Source organism: Sorghum bicolor, chromosome 1 (assembly GCF_000003195.3).
Source record: "Sorghum bicolor cultivar BTx623 chromosome 1, Sorghum_bicolor_NCBIv3, whole genome shotgun sequence".
Taxonomy (NCBI): Eukaryota; Viridiplantae; Streptophyta; class Magnoliopsida; order Poales; family Poaceae; genus Sorghum; species Sorghum bicolor.
Genome location: NC_012870.2, coordinates 73,148,257 through 73,164,071, shown reverse-complemented (window position 1 = coordinate 73,164,071; position 15,815 = coordinate 73,148,257). Strand labels below are relative to the sequence as shown.

The window sequence follows — 15,815 nt, the reverse complement described above, 5'->3', positions numbered from 1 at the left end:
AGTACTAATAAATTAGGAATTTATCTAGATCTGTTATGCGAACAACGTAAGTAAATAACCATATAAAGGGTCAAAATATCATTTTTTTGGTTTCAGCTGTGGTATATTCAATAAATCAAGATTTTTTCTATAATGTTCCTTTTTATTTAATGATAAAAAGAGTTAAACTAAGTTTTCTAGTTTTTTTTGTAAAAATAATCTTTATAGGCGTGGCATGATGTATATCCATCATTTGGCATGACAAAATTTTCCATCCATATTTGGATTGCTTAAATGTTTGAACTAAGCAAAAATAAATCAATAAATATGTCATGAGTTAATTTTCATTCCTTCAAAAGGAGCCTGGAGCCGCCCTTTCTCCCACCTCATGCAATTGCTATCCCGCGCCTACGGCGACACAGGAGTAGGAGTAGGGGACTGTCGTTATGAATTTTTTTTATATAGATGAATTTTTTAAAGTGGACTAGCCCCAAACACCTCACAAAAAAATTCCTTTTTTTTCTGCATTTATATTTGCTCTATTCGCATTTCAAAATTCGCCCAAGAACCGTTAAACACGATGAGCCAGCCTTGACGCTCTTGGGCTCATGGCCCAAGCATGACAAGCATACTGACTAGCCCATGCTTGCTTCCTCTACCGCATGGGGGATGAGTCTGTTTGGCCTATGCAGTTGGCCCATATACACGGGCACACGGCTCTCTCGAGGCTCGTTTGCTTTCTCTCGCTGTCCCATGGCGGCTGCGACGGCGGCAGGGGCAGCCGCCGCGGCCGCCGCCGTATCCCTGATCGCCTGCTACCTCCTCCTCCACAAGGGTAGACCCAACCTCCCGTGGGTCCCAACAGTTGGGTTTTCCCGCGCGAGCGGCCGGCGGGCGCGACGGAGGGGTCTCGTGGAGGCCATCGGCAACACACCTCTCATTCGCATCAACAGCCTCTCCGACGCCACAGGATGCGAGGTACGCGCGTGGAATCTTACTTACGTTGCTCCTCTTTGCTGTTTTGAGTAAAGTTTGGAGGTAGTGAATTGCTGTTTTGAGTAGTTTGGAGGTAGTGAATTGCTGTTTTGAGGAGTTTGGAGGTAGTGAACTGTATCGCTCTCCCTTTGGTTGCAGATTCTGGGGAAGGCTGAGTTCCTGAACCCGGGTGGCAGCGTGAAGGACCGCGTGGCGGTTAAGATCATCGAGGAGGTAATTCTGCCATCCTGTTTAGATAGGATATGGTTATTATGTGGGAGGGTAAGAATTGCAAATAAAGGCTGTGGTGAGAAGTTGCAGAACTGGACTATTGGTACTCGAGGTGCTTTGAGCATGTAGATATTTGCTGAAAGATTGACTTGATCCTTTTAGTTTCTGGAGCAAGCAGCCTACACAACCTGATATGTCCAACTCAAAATGTTCCACTAAGCACAACTATTTCCTATTTACTCCCTCCGTTCCAAATTATAAGGCGTTCTAGCTTTTCTAGATACATAGCTTTTGCCATAATGTACATTTAGGTATGTAACAAAAGCTATCTATCTAGAAAAGGCAGAAAGTCATAATTTGTAACGGAAGGAGTAATAATTTATAAGTTTATTGAGTCATGAAATCCTTGTGATATACTCCCTCCGTTCTAAATTGTAAATCGTTTTGACTTTTCTAGATATATATAGATTTTGCTATGCACCTAGATATACGCTATGTATATACATGCATCTAGAAAAGCCCAAACGACCTACAATGTAGAAGAAAGGAGGGAGTAGTAATCTGTTGTCCTGGTATATTATTCTTTATCCTTTACCTTCATTGACAGTAGAATTGTTATCATTCCCAGGCTCTAGAATCTGGAGATCTCGTATATGGTGGTACTGTAACAGAGGGGAGTGCTGGAAGCACAGCTATTAGCTTGGCTACTGTTGCTCCTGCCTATGGTTGTAGGTGTCATGTTGTAATCCCCGATGATGCTGCCATTGAAAAGGTAGAAAATTTATAACCTTTCCAATAATTTGTTTTGCTTCCTACAACATTCTATCTTGTAGCATCTGGAACTGCATTAATAATGACCAACTGGTGTGCTGAATTGTGTTAGATGCTTTGCTACGACTGTAACATACTATTTGCTGTAGTTCCATGTAATGTTATTCAACTTAGCAGACAGAACTCCTTTTGTCTGTTGCTTTTCTCCTGTATATGTAATAACCTTGAAATAATATTGTTTTCCAGTCTCAAATAATTCAGAATATGCCCGTATCGCGTATCTCAAATAATTCAGAATATGCCCGTATCGCGTATCCGATACGTATCGGACACGAATACGTATCCGATACGCCACCGATACGTATCCGCGGAGTATCCGAATTTTAATTATTTAAAAAAAAACGGATACGCTGGGCCGATACGTATCTGTTTCAGGATTCGCGTATCTGCTTTGGTGGATACGGCCCAGCCCAACAAGAGCCCAGTCAAACACTTATCCACTGCTTTGCCCTACCCTCACGGACGACTCCATCCGCAAGCGCTCCCGGCCCCCATCCGCGACGCGCCGCCTCCTCTGCTCGCGAGTCGCGACTCGCACGCGCTCCCTCCGCGACGCCGCCGTCCGCTCGCCGGCGACGAGCAGCCGCCTGAGCAGGCAAGCATCCGTCCCATCCGCCGGCTTCCCTGCTCCCATCCGACGAGCATCCTCTCAGGGACGGCGCGACCCTCCCTGGCTTCCGTGCTCTCCGTCCGCCGGCAGGCAAAGCACCCGTCCGCTCGTCTCCAGCCTGCTCGCCACTCGCCAGTCGCCCCTGGCCGCCCGAGCAGGCGAGCACTCGTCCGAGCAGGCGAGCACTGTCCGCCCGTCCGCCCCTGCTCGCCACTCGCCAGTCGCCATCGCCAACGCCAAGTCTCCAGCCTGAGCCTGCCGGATCGGGGTCGACCTCCAGTGAGTGAGTGAATCCCCTTCCCCATTCTCGATCTGTTCTATTTCAGTAGTGGAGCTAGAGTTAGTGATTCCTATTGCTTGATTATTGTAGATGGCGTCTCCCAATTTGAGTGGTGCTAGTGCTAGTGGTACTGGTAGTGTAGGATCTGCAGCCACACAGCCAACAGACATTAAGGCTCCACTTTGGGATCATGTGATTATTCTGGAGAAGCCTAAAGCTGGTGGAGGAAATGCTATGTGGCGCTGCAAGTACTGTCCAATGCAAAAACTGAGTAGTTACACTAGAGTTGAGGCTCATTTGCTGCAGATTTCAGGAAAGGGAATAGGTAAATGTCCTAATGTCACATATGAAATGCTGAGTGCAATGAGAAAGGAAATTGAAAGGTGCAAGAATCTGGTGGAAAAATCCAGGTCCAGAATGGTTTCACTACCTACTGCTCCTTCCTCGAGCAATACCGATGACACCAACAAGAGGTCTAAGAGGGGGCCTACTTCTGCATTGGAAAAAGCTTGGAGAGCGGAAGACCGTAATCACTTGGATGCTTTGATCAGTAGAGCAATTTATTCTGGAGGGGTTTCTTTCAATTTTTTGAGAAATCCATATCTTCGAGAAGCTTTTGCCTTTGCTAGCAGCAGAAACATGCAAGGTTATGTGATGCCTGGTTACAACAGAGTTAGAGAGGGACTGTTGAGGTGTCAAAAATGAGGATGGTTTGCTTCAAGAAGTTCTTTCCCAATCCAGAAGACTTAGCAAAAGTAAAAGATGAGTATGCAAAGTTCTCTAGTTGTTCTGAAGAGTTTAATGATCCTGACTCAATCCATGATAGATGGGCTGTTTCCCCTATGACTTGGTGGACAAATCATGGACAAGGAGCAGCCATGTTGATGAGTTTGGCCATGAAATTGCTTAGTCAACCAGCCTCATCTTCTTGCTGTGAAAGAAATTGGAGCACCTACAGCTTTATCCATAGTGTGAAGAGAAATGCTTTAACTCCAGAGCGTGCTGAAGATCTGGTCTTTGTGCACACAAATCTGAGGCATCTATCTAGAAGAAGTGATGCATACAAGACAGGAGAGACAAGGATGTGGGATGTAGGAGGGGACTCTTTTGATTCACTTGGTGGTATTGGCATTCTTGAAGTGGCTGACCTGTCCCTTGATGAACCAGAATTGCAAGCTATGACTTTTGGTTTGGATGCTGAGCACGAGCAGCATGATGTAGTGGATGACAATGGGACAACTGAGTAGGGAATAAGACCTTGCTGGCTTGCTGCTGTCTTGCTGGCTGCTGCAATGTTGCATGTAGGCTGAATAAATTGCAAGCCTGAAGCCTTCTATTAGTTTCTTAAATTTGAGAATTGAGACTACTATATGTCTATATTTGAGACATATTGTTATGTAATAATAGTACTTGCGACCATATATTGCTATCAACTTTATTGCTATCAGCTTTAAATTTAGACCTGCATTATATTTATTTATTTTTATTTTTTTAATTATTAAACGTATCCACGTATCGGTTTTTTCAGGAAATTGACGTATCCGCGTATCCGTATCCTTCCGATACCGATACGCGTATCCGTATCCGTGTAACATAGTACACGGCTCTCTCGAGGCTCGTTTGCTTTCTCTCGCTGTCCCATGGCGGCTGCGACGGCGGCAGGGGCAGCCGCCGCGGCCGCCGCCGTATCCCTGATCGCCTGCTACCTCCTCCTCCACAAGGGTAGACCCAACCTCCCGTGGGTCCCAACAGTTGGGTTTTCCCGCGCGAGCGGCCGGCGGGCGCGACGGAGGGGTCTCGTGGAGGCCATCGGCAACACACCTCTCATTCGCATCAACAGCCTCTCCGACGCCACAGGATGCGAGGTACGCGCGTGGAATCTTACTTACGTTGCTCCTCTTTGCTGTTTTGAGTAAAGTTTGGAGGTAGTGAATTGCTGTTTTGAGTAGTTTGGAGGTAGTGAATTGCTGTTTTGAGGAGTTTGGAGGTAGTGAACTGTATCGCTCTCCCTTTGGTTGCAGATTCTGGGGAAGGCTGAGTTCCTGAACCCGGGTGGCAGCGTGAAGGACCGCGTGGCGGTTAAGATCATCGAGGAGGTAATTCTGCCATCCTGTTTAGATAGGATATGGTTATTATGTGGGAGGGTAAGAATTGCAAATAAAGGCTGTGGTGAGAAGTTGCAGAACTGGACTATTGGTACTCGAGGTGCTTTGAGCATGTAGATATTTGCTGAAAGATTGACTTGATCCTTTTAGTTTCTGGAGCAAGCAGCCTACACAACCTGATATGTCCAACTCAAAATGTTCCACTAAGCACAACTATTTCCTATTTACTCCCTCCGTTCCAAATTATAAGGCGTTCTAGCTTTTCTAGATACATAGCTTTTGCCATAATGTACATTTAGGTATGTAACAAAAGCTATCTATCTAGAAAAGGCAGAAAGTCATAATTTGTAACGGAAGGAGTAATAATTTATAAGTTTATTGAGTCATGAAATCCTTGTGATATACTCCCTCCGTTCTAAATTGTAAATCGTTTTGACTTTTCTAGATATATATAGATTTTGCTATGCACCTAGATATACGCTATGTATATACATGCATCTAGAAAAGCCCAAACGACCTACAATGTAGAAGAAAGGAGGGAGTAGTAATCTGTTGTCCTGGTATATTATTCTTTATCCTTTACCTTCATTGACAGTAGAATTGTTATCATTCCCAGGCTCTAGAATCTGGAGATCTCGTATATGGTGGTACTGTAACAGAGGGGAGTGCTGGAAGCACAGCTATTAGCTTGGCTACTGTTGCTCCTGCCTATGGTTGTAGGTGTCATGTTGTAATCCCCGATGATGCTGCCATTGAAAAGGTAGAAAATTTATAACCTTTCCAATAATTTGTTTTGCTTCCTACAACATTCTATCTTGTAGCATCTGGAACTGCATTAATAATGACCAACTGGTGTGCTGAATTGTGTTAGATGCTTTGCTACGACTGTAACATACTATTTGCTGTAGTTCCATGTAATGTTATTCAACTTAGCAGACAGAACTCCTTTTGTCTGTTGCTTTTCTCCTGTATATGTAATAACCTTGAAATAATATTGTTTTCCAGTCTCAAATAATTGAGGCGCTTGGAGCTACTGTTGAACGAGTGCGCCCTGTTTCAATAACTCACAGAGACCATTTTGTCAACATTGCCAGAAGAAGGGCTTTAGAAGCAAACAAATTAGCAGCAGCACAGAGTGAATCAAATGAGAAACAAACTAATGGTTTAGCACATGTTGGTTCTGAGATGATGGATGACAAGTTAACAGCTATGCAGAGAGAGTCAAACAAGATGCAAAATAATGATCCAGCACTTTTCAGTACTGAAACTCTACACTCTGGAAAATGTGATGTGAATTCTGATTCAAAGGGAGGTTTTTTTGCTGACCAGTTTGAGAATATGGCAAATTATCGAGCACATTATGAATGGACTGGTCCTGAGATATGGAAACAGACTAAAGGGAACCTGCATGCCTTTGTTGCAGCAGCTGGTACTGGCGGTACAATTGCCGGAGTCTCACGATATCTTAAGGTTAGATGTTTATTATTATTTTTTGTTTCATATATTTTATCCTAGATAAACATCTTTTATGACTATGGTACCTCTTATTAAGGAAAAGAACAGGAGCATCAAATGCTTTTTAATGGACCCTCCTGGATCTGGTCTGTTCAATAAGGTTACCAGAGGGGTGATGTACACAAAAGAGGAGGCTGAGGGAAAGCGGCTTAAGAACCCTTTTGATACTATTACTGAAGGAATAGGAATCAATAGGGTCACTAAAAATTTCATGATGGCGGAACTGGATGGAGCTTATCGCGGATCAGATAGGGAAGCTGTTGAGATGTCAAGGTACATGGTTACGGGTGAAGTTTTTGCTGTTATTTAGAAGTTTTGATCTGTAATAACAATAACCGTGCATAAGTTGGCCCAGCATCACAATATTTGTTTAGTAATCTGTTGACTGACATATTAGACTAAGAACATTTTTCCTTCTTTTATTGCATCCCACTTCTCTTCACTTGTTGCATTCTACCTTTATCTTGTCACAACAATATTTGTTTAGTACATGTTATTGGTGGAATTCCTCTTGATATTAGTTTTGGACTTTTGAGTTCTCATCATGTCTTATGTGTCACTTTAAACTTTAATGGAAGCCTTAATCAACTGTTTGATTAAGCATTTTAGAAACATAATCAGTGTTATCCACATCTCATATTTAAAATATTTTGAGCAATGAAGGAACAATTGTATATTTAGTAGATAGTTGTCTAGTACTTTCTCTTACAAAATTGTAAGCAAAAATCCAGATTAACTGACCTCAATTTATTTGGAACATAACTTAGGTTCTTGCTGAAAAATGATGGACTATTTGTTGGGAGTTCTTCAGCCATGAATTGCGTTGGCGCTGTAAGAGTTGCTCAAGATTTGGGTCCAGGGCATACAATTGTGACGATTCTTTGTGACAGTGGGATGAGGCATCTAAGCAAGTTCTTCAATGAGCAGTATTTGGCTGATCATGGATTGACACCAGCAGCTACTGCTCTGGAATTTCTTGATAAATGAGCATTTCACAGGGAATTTTCAGTTTCAGTGAAGTTGGCATGCTCCCTCTTACTGCGATGATACCTTGACACAGGGTGAACACTGGATAGGTGAAAGCATGAAAATATGCCATACAGTTAGTGAACCCTAATGGATGAAGCATTGATATATGCTAAGTACTAATTGTAGTCTACTAGGCATTGCCATTGGATAGGATTGGGATAGCCAGTGTTTTGGCTTTTGTTTTGATATATATCTATTGAGGCTGTTACCAGTTAGAATGCTGCACTGAGCATCTTTGCTGTAAACAACTGCAATATATGCATTTTTTTGTTAAAAAATGTTTCAAGAACAATTCACCCGTTTTGATCTGTTGTGTTGTACATTGGCTATGACATCAATCTGGTTATACACTCTGGTTTATGTTGGTCTTTCTTCTTTTTCTTCTTCGCCCCCCCCCCCTCCATTTTTCCTGTTGCTGGATGACATTAGATTTAGGTCTTGTTTGGATGTAGTCGTATTCACATCAATCCACATGTGTTGAGATGGATTGGAGTGGAACTTGAACTAAATTCCACTCCAATCCACACCAACACACATGGATTGAAGTAAATACGACAACATCCAAACAAGGCCTCAGCTGATCAAATATCCAGCCCAGCATATCACTGCTTCCATATCAGTCTGCTGATTAAGTTTTGCTTCCCCTTTTGGTTGTCAATATCTAGTGGCTAAACATTTGTTCTAAAAACACTGGCTCCTGCTTCCATGCATACATGCTGACGTTGAGGTTAAATGGAAGTTGCCACTTTCTCAATAAGCGGAGTTCAAACTGTTGTTGCTCTTTGAGCTTTGGGACGAAATGAATAGATCATAGATGGATCTTTAGAAACTGAAGGAACAAGGACCCAATTGATCATCTACCTGCAGAAATCTGTCTGGTATCGGAGAACACATGCAGCTTACACAGAAAAATAATCCTATGTACGCGCTAGAGAACCAAGTTTACACAGTTACTAGTTCTGATGCAGCCTTCGTCTCCAGCCAGTGCTTGGCCGCAACGCTCGTCGTCAAGAACCAGCCGGCCTTGTCTGGTGCCTCGTGGAACGGTGCATCGAGCTCCTTCAGATGCGCCTCGAACATGGCAGCCAGCCCTCTGTCCGAGTACGTGTTCTTCCCCTGCCCCGTGTGGATTCCAAGCAACGGCGGCAGCCCTTCGTTGCCAGTCTGTAGCGACGTATACAGATCGTTCATCCAGACGTGCAGCGTGGTCAGTGCCGCGCCAACGGAGAGGCCCCTGAGGTGCAGCGACCACTGTGTCTGGGTCCTCGTCTGGATGTTGGCGTAGATGCTGAGCTGCTGTGCGGCGTCCAGGAGCGCGCAGGCCTTCTCCATCTGGTTCAGGTTCACGCATAGGTCCATCAGGCAGTTGCAGTAAGGCATCTTCACCACGCCGCGGGAGCAGCCCAGCAGTTCACTAGCTGCTTCTCTGAAAGATTCAGGGGAGGAGCTCCTGTCCACCAGGAGCTTTACCACGGCACCAAGCTGAGCATTGCTCGTCTCAATGCAGCTGATGACCTTGCCCAGTTCTTCCACTGGTGTGTTCGCCGCCACGCTGAGAAGGCAGCCACAGAATCTGTCATCGGGGATGATACAGAGGTCCTGGAGCATGCCAAATGACTTGACCACATCATCAGTGCGCCCCACCTTGCCATAGCATCGGATGAGTGAGGTCAGGACAAAGATGTTTGGCTTGAAGCCAGCCTCCACCATTTCATTCAGTATGCCCTCTGCACCCAGGACATTGGCAGTGGATGAATACAGCGTCACCATTGATGAGTAGCTCCAGCTATCAGGCTTGGAACAGGCATCCATGGACGCCTTCATGTCTCTGAAGATCTCCTCAGCCTCGTCGACATAGCCAATGTCGGCGCACATGGACAGAAGCATGTTGTACAGCATCACGTCGATGTCCATTGCCTCATCCTTCATCAGTCGGTACACAGCCATGGCATCCTCGCCATAGCGTGCCCTGGTGTATGCATGCAGGAGACAACAATAGGTCGCCCTGCTGGGCTGCACCTGCTGGTCAACCATCTCCCTGTGGATGGTCTTCACCACCCAAGGTCGCAATGCGCGGCCCATGGCATCCAACATTGTGTTGTACACGACCAGGTTTGGCTTCACGCCGGTTGCCTTCATTTCCTCGAACACGTTGAGTGCACCGTCGAAGTTGCCACTGATTGAGTGTACCTTGATCACCGTAGAGCAGATCACAGGGTCCAGCTGCCATTTCTCCGCGCGAGCGCGATCGTACAAGCGGAGGGCCGCCTCGGAGTTGCCAGCACGGCCGTACGCATCGATCACCGCAGAGTACGTGAGCATGTCCGGCGAGCACCCGAACTCCGGCATCTTGTCGAACCACTCGACGGCCTTGCTGTGCAGGCCGCAGGCGCGCGCGCAGCTGATGACGGTCGAGAAGGTGGCGTTGTCGGGCTGCACGCCGTCCCGCAGCATCTCGGCCCATAGCGCCTCGGTCTCGCTCCAGTGCCGCTTCTTGCGCAGCAGGTTGAGCACGACGTTGTAGAGGATGACCTTCTTACGGACCTTGGCGTTCCCCAGGAACCAGCGGAGAGCGAGCAGGGCGGTCTCCGGCCTGGCGGCGGCAGCCGTGTTAAGCACGATGACGGCGTCCTGCTCGGAGGGAGGCTCGGGGAAGGCGGCCTCAAGCGCGGCCTCTACGGCGGCCTCAGCGGGCTCGCACGCGCCGAGTGCCGCCGCGGCGGAGGAAAGACGCGCGCGTCGGCCAGACCCGGCACGCGCGCGTGCGACGTCGGCGGCGCGCGGGCTGTTGGGGTTGACCCAGAGGAACCTCGTGGTGTTGCTGCTGGGCTTGGTGCCATTTGGGCTGGAATCAGATGGAGGCGCCGGGTCTTGAGGTTGGGGAGGCGTGTCCTGGACGGAGACGTGAGCAGCGACAGGGGAGGAGGGATTCTTAGGGTTGAAGGAGGCGGGGATTGGCCGGTGAGGCCATGAGGGTACTAGGGAGGACGGCGAGCGGCACAGAGGCAGGGAAGCCATGGGTTCCTGCGCCCCCTATGGAGTGGATTGGGGGTGGGAGAGGCCGGGAGCGCGACAAACAAGTGACGACGCAGCGGCGCCTCTCTGTCTGTCAGTGCATGGGACCCACATGTCAGCGAGCGTTGGGGCGGAAGAGGATCGCTCTTCCCGCCGCTCTGCTCCACCCTCGACCTCGAGCTTGAGTCCACCAGAGTCCAGAGTCTGACTCTGCAACTGGAGCCCGATTAAATTCGTAACGCCAATCCATCCTCGACTCCCACCCCACATCACCGCCGAGCGCCGAGCGCTTGCCTCTCGGCGCTTAACCGCGCCCCGAGCTCCCGTCCTCTCTCGTTCCACCGCCGTGGCGGCGAGATCATCGGTCACTTCGGCGCAATCGCGCATGTTCCTACCGTCGCTTGCGGTGCGATGCGGCCGCCACTTCGTGCTGCTGCGCGCACCGCCGCCGGAGGGAGGTGGATGGCGCTTTACGGGATCTAGATGATGGGTGGGTTTCAATCTGGCGGCGAATGTAGCCGTACCATCAACTTGCTCGACGGCGCGCGCTAGGTGTTCGACGAAGAGCAGCGGCTGCTTCTCCCGAACATCGATCGTGTCCTAGAGACTCGCAGTGCTCCTTACTGGTCTACCAGAATCCCGGAGTGGCGGGTAGGTGTTTTGGTGAACTCTGATGATACTGTGATCAAATTCAGCATAGGGTTATTTCTAGCACACGATGCTCGACGCAGGTAATTATATACTCAATCCTTCCCTTTTGTTGTGGGTATAATGCAATGACGTGGGAACTCATAACTGATTATTAGTCAACATTTCGAACTGCATAAATTAAACAAATATTGAGATATTATGCTTCTGTCGGAATGCAATAGAAGATATGTTTTAAATTCATGAACAACTAGCTCTTTCATTTATTGTCATGTGCCCTTTGTTTCCCTAAAGTTTGGGCACAAACCAAGCATGTCGCAACATGTATAAATGACAACGGTAGCACCCAAGGACAATTATTTGACATTGTAATTGAAATAGTTGATGTTCTATTTGTTGTGCTGATTGCTGAGGTTCTGTCGAATTGGTTCATCTACAGGTTATGACTCCTGATATTTAATATTAATTATGTTTGCTGGTTAATGGAAACATGAAACATATACTTATTTTTTACGCCTGTAATTTGCAATTCCTTCCATCTTGAATTTTCATTTTCTCTTTCATATTTAAGCACATCATCCACCCACATATTGTGATATGATATTATCGCGACAAGTGGCGACCCAAAATTACTGCACCTATTATTCTTGTTATGTCATACTGGAACAGTGTTAGAAAGAAACTTTAGTGGGTTAGGTACCTATCAACTACTGAAATTCTTGCGACAGCCTCCTCCTTGAAGTTAGAGTATGTCACTACCATTCAACCTGCTACTTGACCAACTGTGCTGACTCTTTCATTAGAGATTAATCTTGCGTATTAATGACAACAGTTTAGATACAGTGTGCAGGTTTGTAATAACATGTAAACAAAACTAATAAGCCTAAAAGGAGCATTGAGGTTACCTTGGATTTCTTTAATTCATTATTTTGATTTGGATCTTTGAGTAGTATCAGTTGGTGCATATATTGCTGCTGCTAACTAACCTTACATACATCATCTAGCATGATTCAACTGTGACCCTTCTTGTCATGCTCGGCCACTTCTATGATTGAACTCTCACACCTAAACAAATTATTAAAGAAACAAAGCAAAAAAAATGTAAACAGAATGTTTATACAAACTTCTTGCAAACATCATATTGTAGATTCGGAAATATGGTATATGACGGTTTATTTTGATTAGTTTTTATATGCATTCTAGTAGGTTATATGCTTGAAGGAACAAAATGTAGCAAGAAGCAAATGTTTGTAAAACATGTCAAAGAAGACACACAAGTACACTGTAGGCGGCCATATTGAGCCAGACATTCTTTATTTTCTTCTGAAGTATTTGCAATATGCAGTATTGTGTAAGAACTCAAACCAGTCATATAGGTGGTCCATCAGTAGCTTCATTGCTCAAACACTTTGATTTCCACCGCCTGCTATAGAACCACAAGCAAGAGTCATGAAACGATTAGTACAATGAGTAGGGATAAGTAAGATGGGAAAAGGGGGAAGCGACTAGTGGAACATACTACTCTTGTTTATTGGCCCATGTTCCAGTTCCGATGATTTCCTTCAATGATGCTTGGCATCCCAAGGAGCTACAATTGGGAAACTTCTAGTTCAATTGCGTAGTTTCCAAGTGCTTAATAGTTTTTTCTTGTATTGGTACTCGAGGAATGCGGCTAAATGATGGAAAACTACACCTGCTTGAATCTGGAAACCTGTATCAGTATGTGTTCATCATCCCACAAATGGATTTCCATAGGAGTTATCTCCCAGATCATGGTGATGCTTTTCTTTGGTGCACTTTTGGAACATAGAAGTCACTGTTGGTGAGTAAGGTGTTTCCTTATTTCTTGAAACCTAGAATGATATATATACTTGGATTTCTTGAACTGCTTTGTATCTTCTTTGGAAAAAATCATATTTGCATCACTTGGATTTTTCTAGATCAACTCTTTCTGCCTCTATGTAGTATGTTGAGAGCTGAAGTTGCATTATTCTGTATGCAGTCTTGAATATAGTCACTTCAGTCACATCCAAGCATGAACTCATGTTTATCATGGATATTGATTGCTTCAAAGAGTGGAAACATCATCACATGCTCTGTACATCTTTAACTGCTCTCCTGGAGATAGAATGTCAGCTCATTCAGTCAGTGAAGTCCCCTTTTTCTTTCTTACATTGGTGACAATAACTTTATAGCAGTATGATAAATGAAACATTCAATCATGTTCCCTAATAATGTGTGCCATGGTCATCCTCAATCTTACTGCTGAACTCAATAGCTCCTAAAAGTTGTGTCATCAAGTTGATATTATTCTTATTTTTAAAAAAGTTGATATTATTCTTGTTTAGTCCATTTATAGTAGTACTAAATGGACAAAAATGTTTTGGTTTTGGTTGTCATATTCGGTATTAGTCAGCTTTGCTTGTAACTCAATGTATCTGTCTGCTTGAAAATCATAAGATTTTAGGTATTAGGTTCATAACCGGAGAATGGAGGTACCGCTCTCATCTTCAATCTTGTGTTTACGAGCACTAAGCTATATGCTAGTACTATTTCCATATATTGTACCTGGGAGCAATATGGGCTAACCTTTTAGTTTTATGGGCAATGACCAGATACTGTCAACTGTCTATCGCAATGTTATTTAGCATACTTTTCATAATATAATCCTTTGCAAGCTTCCATCTGTAATGTTGCAAGAGGTGACAGGAATGCAGCAGTCTTGAAAATTATGTTTTGAACTACCTATATTTTTGCAAGCTTTGTTTTAAACTCTGCCTTTTGCAAGCAAGGTTTATTTGTTTGGAGACCTAGGATAACCCTCTACTTTAGGCCATTGAACAGAACTAGGAGGTACATGAATGAGAGGGGAATAGCATATATATGTGTGACATGCACATTGGATTCCTGTCAATTGAGGGAATAAGGAACATGGGTCCAAGGTTTTGGTGTCTTGCTATGAGGATGCATGGTACCTTCGCTGCACATGTATGCCTGTTTTATATCCACACTCTGTGTATGTATGCCTGGTTTCCTTGCCTGTCTGGGCAAGAACATTTACCTGTGGCTGCTTTTGTTGCATGCCCGTGAAGTCCCAATCATTGACCTATAGTCAAGTTTCGACAATCACTAATTCTTAAATTCAGAATATATATAGGAGGATGATATGATGATAAGAGACATGCATAAACTGAATCGCATACCAAGTTCACTGAAAAATGAACCACTCGTTGCTTCCATATCTCATCCAAAGCATTTAACGTTGAACAATATATGTGCTGGCGCATCCGGACTCATAAGTTGAAATTTTCTGACTTTCATTATATTGTGACGCTGGCCTTAAGTGGTTATAAGAGCACACAAGCTTAGCCCTTGAAGCTTTTTAAGCTGAACACGACTGCAGCGCTAGAAAGTTTATTTGAAGATGAGTAGGTAGTAAGTATTGCATACCATGACATCTGCAGCTCAACATACTCATTGTTTCAGTGAAATTAGTGGGTTATCATGACATTGAATTGACAGAAACACTTCTTGTCACTGTACTCACTTTCACATGACGTGTTTGCTTCAGTTTCTGTTAATGATGTTGGTTGGAATTAAGCAGTTATTTGGTTTTCTCGTGTGCATGCAGAACAGAACACACGTCGCTGTGGAAGAGCTGCATTTGCATCACATTGGTCACCCGTTGGACAGCACAGGGCTATTGCCCTGACAGGGGGTGGTGACCATTACAGATTCATGTTGCTACTATGGTAAGCAGCTGTTAACTCTGACCTTCAAACACATACTTATTCTTTTTTGTTGTGAGATGGAGCTTGGAGGCTGTGTGGGTTCCTTCTCTGTTTCTACCTGTTTCAATGCCCAGCTTTTTCTGTGTCCCGAGCAGAAGAACCAGGATTTAACTGCTACACCCTGCGCCAAAGCCTGTCATCTTGTATAGCATTGTACAATTTGTACTGTCATCTTCCACTGCCTTCAAATTTGCGAAACCCTTTTCTTTTGGGGCTCACATGATCCATGGCTCTTGCCTTCAACTTGCTATGTCCATACTTGCCACTTGCCAGGCCTAACGCGGGCTCACTTTTCAAACAGTTAAAAAATGTAGTATCATTTAACTGAGCGAACATAACTTTCCAATTCCCATTGCAAATTAGATTGGAGTCTATCTACCTGTAGGCAGAGATAGGTGTGGTGCACCCCTATTTAGGCTACTTATATAGCAAGATTCAGTACCGACTGATTGAGCTATACATGCAGTACAGGCTACAAATCTGTGTTGTTGCAATATTGGAGGAAATAAAAGGCCTGCTGTCCAGGAAAGGACCTATATATGGTCTAAAAAGTCTAGCTCTAGTATAACATGGTGGTAGTACAGTTGCAGACAGATGGCCTTGTTTACCCAAAAAACTAAAAACTTTTCAAGATTTCCCGTCACATCGAATCTTGCAGCACATGCATGGAGCACTAAATATAGACGAAAATAAAAACTAATTGCACAGTTTACCTGTAAATCGCGAGATGAATCTTTAAGCCTAGTTATTCTATGATTGGACAATGTTTGTCAAATAAAAACGAAAGTGTTACAGTTCCGAAAACC

General features: G+C 44.7%; 2 protein-coding genes across 6 annotated transcripts; one reads left to right on the top strand and one right to left on the bottom strand.

Annotated features, from left to right (window-relative positions):
* LOC8056886 (cysteine synthase) lies at window positions 697-7,905 on the top strand. 5 transcript variants are annotated; one of them, XM_021448190.1, is made up of 8 exons: window positions 2,480-2,909; window positions 2,997-4,207; window positions 4,435-4,771; window positions 4,928-5,002; window positions 5,628-5,771; window positions 6,017-6,481; window positions 6,570-6,799; window positions 7,294-7,905. In XM_021448190.1, exons 3-8 carry the CDS (start codon window positions 4,547-4,549, stop codon window positions 7,511-7,513), a joined length of 1,359 nt encoding a protein of 452 aa, XP_021303865.1. In that variant the 5' UTR covers window positions 2,480-2,909; window positions 2,997-4,207; window positions 4,435-4,546; the 3' UTR covers window positions 7,514-7,905. The 5 variants fall into 5 exon arrangements, with proteins under 5 accessions (XP_021303860.1, XP_021303865.1, XP_021303858.1 ...); XM_021448183.1 differs by having other exon boundaries at window positions 2,482-2,905; window positions 6,564-6,799; XM_021448178.1 differs by having other exon boundaries at window positions 2,482-2,909; window positions 6,564-6,799.
* On the bottom strand, window positions 8,284-10,658 carry LOC8056885 (pentatricopeptide repeat-containing protein At4g16390, chloroplastic). The gene has a single exon (XM_002465596.2). It carries the CDS (start codon window positions 10,571-10,573, stop codon window positions 8,498-8,500), a length of 2,076 nt encoding a protein of 691 aa, XP_002465641.1. The 5' UTR covers window positions 10,574-10,658; the 3' UTR covers window positions 8,284-8,497.